This window comes from Fopius arisanus, unplaced genomic scaffold (assembly GCF_000806365.1).
Source record: "Fopius arisanus strain USDA-PBARC FA_bdor unplaced genomic scaffold, ASM80636v1 scaffold00143, whole genome shotgun sequence".
In the NCBI taxonomy this organism is placed as follows: Eukaryota; Metazoa; Arthropoda; class Insecta; order Hymenoptera; family Braconidae; genus Fopius; species Fopius arisanus.
In genome coordinates this window covers 211087-221412 of record NW_011887882.1, presented here as the reverse complement: position 1 = coordinate 221412, position 10326 = coordinate 211087, and the positions used below count along the sequence as shown (strand labels likewise).

Below are 10326 nucleotides of genomic sequence, written 5' to 3'. Positions count from 1 at the left end.
GATAGTGAAATCATAATTATATAGTTCTCACATAGGCTTTTCATGCGCTTCGGAGGGAAGAGATGTATTTTTCATTGAAAATTCTCCATTCCTCTCTTGAGGGGTGACCGATATTCAGTCACCCCATGGAAGGGAGAAGCATTCCTCTACTTGCCACTTTTCTCGCTCCGCGCCTTCCTCAAATTAATGGTAGGCAATCACATATTTTTCTTCCCTCTTTGGCACGCAAACGCCCTTTTCTTACCCTCCCAGCAAGGGCATGGGCACATGGTACTCTGATAGAAAGAAAATCAGGTATAAGATCGAAATCAGCTTTGCGGGAAAATGAAAATATACAGCACATAATTATATAATTACAGTGTTTTTTCTCATGGTTGAGGTCAACCACAAGTATCGTCAAATACAGTAGTACAAGTAGACATCCGTACGGGCTGTAAAGTCATTGCTCTTATTGGAAATTCGAATACGAGAGAATTAGTATATTATGCACCCCGGGAGAAAAGTGTCTTCACACAAGAAAGCACTTTTCGACCGTGATGCATATGCTACTTTATATCCCAAGGGATAAAAAGCGCGATCGAACCGAGCGAAGCGAGGTTACCCTGGCGGACCATTCGGGATCTACTCGATAGGCCCTCGATAGAGTGAATCGACTCAGTGCACAACTCGATTCCACCCTATCGAGTGGTCCGCCAGGGTAGGATCGCCCTTTTTACTCCCCCTGGGATATAAATTTATTTGTTGGCTTTATTTTTCCCGTAATTCAATTCGTCACCGGATGAAACAATAGATTGTTCAGTGGTGGAACCGAAACATATGCGAAAATAGAGGTTGAGGATAGGGACGAAACTATAACGTCACTATAATTTTAATGCAATCAAAACCTATTGATATCAGCAAATCAATCGTCATCAATCATTGCATTACATTCACATATTATTCAGTATAATCCATTTCATACATACCTAATATTAATAAAGACTTCTACTCTCCCGATTGAAGTTGTCATTTCTTTCAATTAAAATTGTCCATTCTGGTCGCGTACCAAGAGAAAAATTTTGCCACTTGTGATGTGTAATTATTCTCCTTTATTCTTCAAAAACAGAACTCCTAAAGTTTCACCATGCAATCTTTAATTTCTTTTTCGTTTTGGTACTCCCTTATTTATATCATCATTCTTGTTTTTTACCCTAATGCAGATGGTGAATGAGGAAAAGAGGGGCGAGGGGCAGGAAGGAGGAGACATCGTCATGTCAACGAATTTTATCGAGATTCATCACTCATTAAAAAGAGTTAACAGCTAGGTACGATTGAGTATAGCTCAAGAAATTTAAATAATTGAATGAAGGATCCCGGATAAGAGGACTTTTTCCTTCATAATAATCAGCATTTTGTAAAACTGGAATATTTTTCTCATTCTAATCAGCCGCATTTCAGGTCATACTCAGATTTTTTTGTCATCGTCATTACAACATATGATTATTTCTTTGTATTTAGTGCTTGTCCATATTGTTCCTTTTCAATTATAATGCTAGATTATTAGTTATATTTTTGAAAAAGTACAGCAGTGCTAAGGGACTAGAAGCTAGATTTTTTTTTATATATAAAAAAAAGAAACTTTTTTTTTTTTCATTCAGGAACGAAAAGCAAATATTTGAAGCAGACTTTTCTCCATCAAAAACATTATTTTTAGCCTCGGACTTTTCTCTCAACTCCACTTGATCTTCGTTTCGTGTTTCTTAATGTTTGTACTTTTAAGATTAGGATTCAATTGTGGGTGTGTGTGTGTATTTTTTTCGACTATTACCAACTTTTAAAAGTTGGTTACCAGGTTGTACAAGAAAAATGGACTTTTTTTTTCTCATAGCATAGTTAATCAAATCTATAGCTAAATAAAATGAGCTTTTACCAAATGAGTACTTGGAAAAGCTCTATCACTTGACAGCTCCTTGAATCGTTAATATATTTTTTTTTCAATCTATCGGTTCAATTACTTTACCCACTCGTCTCCAATGACATTTGAATGATCATCATTCATTGATTATTTTGTTCGCATCATAATTGGCATTCTATGTGAAAAGCCATTCTAACGTAGCATTAGTTTTAATTTTCTTCATTAGAATTTATCATTAAATGATAGGATCGTTGTATCCACTTTAAATCTATTTAACAAGCTTAGACTCTCTCCATAAATTCTTTTATACTTTAAAAAATTTGTTTTATTACATTGCAGTTATTTTTGCGACAGAGAGAGGCTGCATAAAAAATCTACAGTACTCGTTTTATTTTTGTTTAATAGTGATCCTGAGTTCAGTATCAATAAACAGAACTTATTAATACTACATGAGAAATTACTGCAATGAATTGTGAATAATTGACAATTCAAATTTCTCTCTTTGAAGATTTACTTCTTTCAAAAAATGTAAAATCCTGGACACAATTGCCGACGGCGTATAACGCTTTAATTTACGCTAATTCAATGTATCCCCTTGTTTTTCGCGATATTCCATTTATTTACTCGGCGCTGAAACTTATCATAGACGTAAGGCTGAATTTCCCAATCGCCATTACTATGATAAAATAAAAAATGAATTTCGAATAATAAAGGAAAAGGTTTCAAGTAGATTATAATGAGAAAAAAAATCGGAAACTCTTTTATATATTGTATCGAATAAGTTAATAAATAATAAAACCTCTTAATTGATGTGACTGAATTAATATTGTCAACGAATAGGGGTTCGATTTAGATATTACATCAATGTCCAATGATAATATCTTGTGGTGATATATTAGACGAGTTAAAAAAATGGTGAAATGCTAAAGGAGAGGTAAGTTTTATGATTGATTGGTTTTTCTCGCAATCCTCTCAGTCGACATTGGGAGAACTCGCCACAAATTCTACTTGATGTACACAATATAATCTAGTGGTAGGTATGAAAAAATAATGAATTGATAAGATAAGAGAGTTGTTAAAATGATGATCACGCTCATCCTCCCGGAATACTTAGTTTTTTTTTTTTCAATTTGAATTATTATTTTAAATGTAATGAATAGCACAAGCTGAAGGTTATTCATCTTCAGTATCACCATCACTACTGTAATCCTGAAGAACGGGTGGCCGAACATACGGGGCATCATTATTCTGGCTGAAAGATGAAAAAACAAAGATGACATTACGACCTGATAATTAATTTGAATTGATGTATTAGAAGTAAGAGTAATTTAACTCACGCTAATCTTCGATAATGATTGAGCCACTCTTCGAGCATCTGGGCTACGAGGAGCGGTCTTTTATGCAATTTCTGCTGTGCCACGAGTATACCACCCTCAGTAGTGCAAACGTCGAGCCATTGTTTCAATATGGTATCCTCTCTACCAATTTCTTCGGTAGTTAAAAAATGTATTGGCAATAATTTACATTCTCTATCCATAAGGGGCATAAATGTCGTTTGCATTTGTATTTGTAATTGTTGCATTGGACTATTGCCACCACCAACTCCAACATCGGTGTGTGATAATCTGGATGAGGCATATGGTTCAATAGGTACAAGAGCTGTGAAATGGCCTCGCGTATAACCAAGTGCTATTGGCGAACGAATACAGAATGAGGGCTCCCAGAGCAATGGCAAATAGACACCCTCGAATCTGGCATATCCAATGTCTTCCCCACGGAAGCTCTTGACATATTTAACACCATATACGATAATAGGCCTTCTCAGTATGTGAGAAAGTGTAAATATATGCAATTGTTCTAAAGCACTGCCTGGCTGAGCAGCTGTGGCCAATAGACTCTCCCAATCATCCTGCCACTGGGCCTCTTCAAGAGTAAAATCTAACATTCTAGATGCCTGTGATGCCTCGTACTCTCTCCAACGTGGATAAAATAAATGTCCAGCTTGTTGAAGCGAATCAGCAAGAGCACGTCTCAGTGCATTATCCCTATCGAAAACACCCCATGTTGCCTGCATTGCTGAATCCAAAAGACAATCACCCGCAGATCTATTCCACAGTGCGTGTAACCGACTTCCAAGCCTCTCTGTTATTTCCAATGACCAATTTAATGCTGGTGGTTCACCTCCACCACCCTCTAACTGCTGTTGTGCCTCGCGATCCAATAATTCCTCAAGCATTTGCTCTTGAACATTACTGGGCAAATCTTCAACCTCAGCCGGAAGGGCGAAAGTGGCAACATCGGTAACAAAGTAACATGGAAGTGATCCCTTGCGTAATCGAATGCTATTTGTCACATGTCGACGAATTTGAGCTGCCAAATCTGGGGCTACATAACTCGGTACTCTCTTTATTCCTGATCCTGAGCCTTCAATTTGTGATAATAAAGTTGCTAGAATATCTTCCCGTTGAAATCTAATGGCCAAGTGAACGAGAGTATGTCCTACGTCGAAGGCGCTGCTTCTGTTGAGTAGTAAAACTTCTGCATGCGTTAATTGACGTGCTGGATCACCTCCACTTGCTAAATAAGCCTCCACTGGTACATTTTGACCCTCGACAATACCTAAGCAGGCATTTAACCAGCACCAGTCTTTGTGGCGGTTGAATTGTCTATTGAATCTACCCTCGTAGTCAATATCATTGGGCCCCTGAAGTTCTCCTGCCAAACAGCTCTCATTCCTTCCATCATATCTCTGAACACTCCTTCGCGCTCCAGCAAGATTTTCATGATCGCGCTGTGCCTGGTGATGAATATATGATTGCGGTGGTGAAGGTAAGCCTCTCTGATTGTGATCTCTCTCAGGACTTGGCAAAATTATTCCTGAATTTGTTGAATTTTCACGCCTATCACGATTCTCCCTCTCCTTTTCCTTCTCCTTCTCCTTATCTTTTTCCTTCTCTTTATCTTTATCTTTATCCTTGTGATGAGCACACATAATACATTTCGTTGCTTTTGGCCAATTTTCATAAGTACATACGTGACATGACCATTTTTCCATCTGACCAACTGCTAAATTATTTCCTATTGATGGTGTATTAGGTGGTGGATCGCCCAATCTTAATGGCGCTAAATGTTCATGTAAATTCGATGCTGAATTTATAATCGATTGAGCGTGCTGATGATGGTGATGGTGATGGTGAGCTGGCTTAGATGTACTACATTGGACACAACGTGTTGCATTTTGATAATTCAAATATGTGCATGCCTCGCATGACCATTTACCACCTGATGGTAAATTTTTACTGTAATTTTGGGGACTGAGTGTGAGATTACACCTCTCAGTTGATGTTGGACTGTAAGATACCGGGCCCGATGCAACATTTGATCTTTGGGGACTTGAATCCCGTAATCTGTATATATCTTCACCGAGCAGGGGCTTTGTACCTCTGCACATTGTGCACTTCAAGGAGGATGGCCAATTCTCATAGGTACAATATTCGCAGTGCCATTTTGATTGGCATTCTTCATAACTACCACTCATTTTTTATCCCTCTTTCTTAATCTGTCTGCAATTATTATTAATATTATTATTATTCGTAGTATTATTATTATTATTAATAATATTCAGATTATTCACACATTATATTTTGGTTCTTTTTTTATAATATGTATTCCCTTTTCATTTCTTTTATTGTCAAAAAAAAGAAGAAAAAAAAAATTGAATCACTTGGTTTCCATGTTTCTTTTCTAGTCGAATGATAGGAAAAAAAAAAAAAAAACAAAAACAAAAACAAAAACAGATATCTCTCACTTTCACATACTCAATTAATTCCTATATTTTCTGAACGAATTAATCCCCTCACCTTGATAAAAAGGAATAAAAACGTACCTCTGACTTACTTAATTGTTAATTGTTGACGCCCAAATTCACTCCAATTATTAGAACAATGAAAACTCGGATACTTTCACATTCTACGAAATTATTTTATATATCAATTGAAAATAGTATCACGAGGAAGCTCGAGAGTAGTATCACGTTGATATCTGAAACAAAGAAGCCCAAACATTAATTTAAAAATAAATAAATGAATCAAGGTAAAAATAATAACAAAACAAAAGAAATTCATTACCAGAAGCAAGTACTCACTGGTAAACAGAGAGTGAACAATGTCATTGGATTTGGATTATGATGAATCTGCGAATGATAACAAGTTATTTTTTGACTTAACCTGTATTATACAGCAGGCTATTGTCAAGCACAATTTTGTTGAATGTTCATCAAGTTACTGATAGCCATCAGTCACCAGTAATAAATTTTCTAAATATACAATGAATGAACACTCATGCAGCCAGTTTATTCAGCATCATTATACCGACTTCCAATGCTCGTTACCTATGATACAACGTCCAACAATACAACACATTGGAAAATAATTAATTTATCCATAACTTGGTGATTATTTGTTTACTAATGTTTCTCAAACTCACATTAAAACTGCTGGTTTATTGTAACGATATTTTCGTCTGTCATACATCAGTGTACCTACACTAAAATTCCACCTGATATGAAGCAACTCGATAAATACAACATTAATCACAACAAAAACATGTATACAATTTTCCCCCTTGTTCTTTCACTTGCTTACTGTCCTTATCCCTCACTTAATTTCATTTACCTCACTAGCCTTCCCTTTTATAATATAATGGAAAAAATAATCACAGCTCTCACCTCCTCCTTCAAAATCTCACCATCTAATTATATCCTGTTAACACGCAATTTGTTGTGATGTTTATTGGGTCTCATCTTGTCTAGCGTAAAATCATCAAGTTAAAATGAGTGACTTATTGTTTTTTTCTTCTGTTTTATTTTTTTTTTTTTATATGAAGAAAAGGCTAAAACGACAAATACGGATGAAACGTAGGAGCGCTTCTCGGGAGGATAGGAAAGTAGGTTTTGACAGTCATCAGCAAACATCAGACAGCAGTAGCGCAACTAGCCACCATATTCAGTCCTACCAACATTATCCATTTTTTTTCCTCTTTCAAGTGTGCGAAAAATATGACATTTTTTAGTCAACTTATAACTAACTAGTCAGTAGTGACTTATATGTGGAGAAAAAAAAATTATACATCAAAATAAAAATATTTGTATTCCAGCCTTCTCAATTTTTCAACACTCAATGATTTCATGTAATTATATAACTGGTAAATTATTCATAACTAACCTTGAAAACAAACGGCTTGCACGGTTTAAATGAATTTATGACATATTTGATCATAGATATATATATATAGAGAGAGAGAGCGAGAGAGGGAGAGAGCCATTATGCCCTACATTACATTGAGGTTTTGATTTAATATTATTTCACCATCATTTACCGAATATTTACTTTTTGATTTTTCCCTATTGTCTTATTTTTATTTCTCTCTTGCGCGATGATCGACGAATGATTAATGATAAAATGATTGATTCTAATCGAAAGCATCATATATGTATATATATATATATATTTTTTTATTTATAACTCTTTGGGAGTACAGCCAAATGGGGCTTAGCCTAGACAATTTATCCTTGACATTTGATCGTTTGGGATTTGCTTGATTGTTGTCGTTTGCTATCATTATCGAACTAACAGATTCGTGGAAACCGGAAATGATTTATATACTGAATGAATGGTACTGTTATTTGTTTCAGCTTCTCAGTACAATTTTATCAACTTTATGATTATCGTTAGTTACAATTGAATTGGTATTCGAAGAGCAATAATAATTTAAGGTGAGAAAAGGTTGAAAAAAAAAGTAACGAAATGACGATGGAGAATATTAATGTCACTGTACTATATGGAAGTGAGACCGGAACTGCACAAGACACTGCTGAAGAAATTTGGATTAATGCCAAGAGGTTTTCGTCGTTTAACGTTATAAAAATTCTATAGCAGTAATAACTGGAAAATGTCGAGATATCTATTGAAAATAATTGTAAACTGATTTTCAATTTTAGAAATGGATTGGTATGCTCAGTGATGGCAATGGATGATTATAATATCGAACGCCTTTCCTCAGAACGCGTCATTATCTTTGTAGCTTCAACAACTGGTCAAGGTGATCCACCATCTAATATGAGAAAATTTTGGAGGTTCCTACTGCGTAAATCTCATCCCCAATCTCTCCTCCAAAACGTCAAGTATGCTGTTTTGGGATTGGGCGATAGTTCATACGAAAAGTATAATTTTGCTGCGAAAAAGCTCAACAAACGTCTAGTTCAATTGGGAGCACAAGAAATGATTAAAATTGCCCTCGCAGATGATCAACACGACTTGGGGATAGATGCAGTAATAGAGCCGTGGATAAAAAAAATATGGACCGTCATATCGAATATCTTAAATATCCCTCTCAAATCAGGCCCTCTCCTCAACCAAGTTATAGAACGTTTCAACGTCTCGATTATTCAGCCGAATCAACTTACAATAGAAAGGGAAAATAATATAACTAAAGATATTTACAGAGATGAACTCGAGCTAAATAATAATCTAAAACTGGCCACTGTCATAGATAATACGAGAATAACAAGTAGCGATCATTTTCAAGACGTTAGACTTATTAAATTTACCATTGAAAATGTTGATTATCAACCTGGAGACATTGTTTATTTAAAACCAAAGAATTCCTCAAAGCAAGTATCAGACTTTTTTAATCTTCTGAGGGAGAACAATTGCTCTGTAACTAGTGAGACTCTTTTGAGTATTTCGAGCAAGGAAATAAAACCTCCATATTGCTTTCAACGGCCCTTGACTCTGCAGCAAGTCGTTGAGCAGTATTGGGACCTTAATTATAAACCAAGAAGGTCGACTATGCAGATCCTGGCTCTCATAAGTGATAATAAACTTGAGAAAGACAAATTGACGGAGTTTTCGACAGCTATTGGCCAAGATGAACTTTATAATTATGTTAATAAGCCGAGGAGGAATATTGTCGAGGTTTTAAGGGATTTTCCCAATACCATTGGGAAATTAAATGAAAGAAATTTATTCGAAGTGATGGCACCAATCAAACCCAGGGCATTTAGCATTGCTTCGAGCAGTAAATCTACTCCCCATGAAATTCATCTGCTAGTGGCTGTTGTCAAATATAAAACCAAATTAATGGAACCAAGATTAGGACTCTGCTCAAACTGGTTGGCATCATTAAAAAAAGGGGAGAAACTCGTTTGCTCTTTACAGAGTGGAACGTTTATTTTTGATGGGACAAAACCGATGATTCTTGTGGGCCCAGGCACTGGAATTGCTCCCTTCAGATCGATTTTATTAGAACGAGAAGCTACTGGAGTAAACTTAAAAGATGTTCTCTTGTTCTTTGGGTGCAGAAATCAAAAGAAGGATTTTCATTGTAAACAAGACTTTGAAAGATTAATGAAGAATAATAACTTGAGGTTTTTTTGTGCCTTTTCTAGAGATCAAGAGGATAAAATGTAAATATTTTATACTAAAAATTCTCTTACAGCACATTTAATCGAAAATTCCCATTCTTTTCAGATATGTTCAACACTTGATTAGGGAACAAGGTAAAGTATGTTGGAATTTATTATTAAATGGAGGTAAAATCTACCTGTCTGGAAATTCAAAAAATATGCCAAAATGTGTGAGAGACGAATTTGTTAAGATAGCAAAAAAATTTGGCAATTTCAATGACTTAGATGCTGAAAATTTTGTAAAGAACCTTGAGAAATGTGGACGATATCAAACTGAAACTTGGGGTTGACTGTTTACAGTGATTTAATAATAAAGAACAATTTTTTGAAATGAATAATTAGTGAAATTGATGATGAAAATCGAAAAACGATATCCTTACAACTGCTGTCAATGCTGTGAGGGAATTTCTATTCTCATTTCTCATCGGATAAAAGCATGATATATCCTCTTAGTAAAAAAGCATGGACAATAAAATGTCGTGGACGGTGAGCTGAAGGATGCGATCTCATGGGAACGATCAAAGAGGATTGTCTAAAGTAGAGGCTCAGTTCTGGTGCTTTGAGTGACCCCAGCGGCATCGTAGTACTGCACCCCAAGACGGGGAGGGTGCAACACGCAATGGTGGGGTGTTTTTTTTTTATTAACCAAGTTTTTATTGCAATGCTGCGGTGTCCATCAAGTCGACGGGGTGAATTTTATTTTCTGCTGTACGAATGCTTTTTGTTTTTCATTCGTTTAACTGAAATTTAGTCGACTGTAGCACGTACGGAAGGGGGAAACCACATCTCGTGGAATTTCAATGGAAAAAATTATTCAATGTATTGAATATATACCCCTAATGAATTTATAATTTTAAATGAGCACGTTGTCCTAGCAGTAACGTGCTTGCCTACCACGCCAACGGCTCGGGTTCGATTCCGGCAACATTCAATTTTTTTTTTTTCATAATAATTCCAATTTTTTTTT

At 35.7% G+C, this 10326-nt stretch overlaps 2 protein-coding genes across 11 annotated transcripts; one reads left to right on the top strand and one right to left on the bottom strand.

The window, feature by feature from the left end:
- Positions 1-1073: 1073 nt before the first annotated feature.
- Positions 1074-6706, bottom strand: trbd (trabid). Of its 8 annotated transcripts, none has more exons than XM_011314081.1 (5): positions 6621-6706; positions 6022-6086; positions 5792-5935; positions 3232-5457; positions 1074-3146 (listed from the first exon to the last, which is right to left on the bottom strand). In XM_011314081.1, the coding sequence occupies exons 4-5, from the start codon at positions 5430-5432 to the stop codon at positions 3068-3070; spliced, it is 2280 nt and encodes a 759-aa protein (XP_011312383.1). In that variant the 5' UTR covers positions 5433-5457; positions 5792-5935; positions 6022-6086; positions 6621-6706; the 3' UTR covers positions 1074-3067. The 8 variants fall into 8 exon arrangements, with proteins under 8 accessions (XP_011312383.1, XP_011312384.1, XP_011312382.1 ...); XM_011314082.1 differs by having other exon boundaries at positions 6039-6086; XM_011314080.1 differs by lacking the exon at positions 6621-6706 and adding an exon at positions 6380-6444.
- Positions 6707-7009: 303 nt separating this feature from the next.
- LOC105272144 (NADPH-dependent diflavin oxidoreductase 1) lies at positions 7010-9710 on the top strand. Of its 3 annotated transcripts, none has more exons than XM_011314073.1 (4): positions 7010-7096; positions 7587-7793; positions 7893-9359; positions 9424-9710. In XM_011314073.1, exons 2-4 carry the CDS (start codon positions 7699-7701, stop codon positions 9647-9649), a joined length of 1788 nt encoding a protein of 595 aa, XP_011312375.1. In that variant the 5' UTR covers positions 7010-7096; positions 7587-7698; the 3' UTR covers positions 9650-9710. The 3 variants fall into 3 exon arrangements, with proteins under 3 accessions (XP_011312375.1, XP_011312374.1, XP_011312376.1); XM_011314072.1 differs by having other exon boundaries at positions 7038-7081; XM_011314074.1 differs by lacking the exon at positions 7010-7096 and adding an exon at positions 7148-7237.
- Positions 9711-10326: the final 616 nt, after the last annotated feature.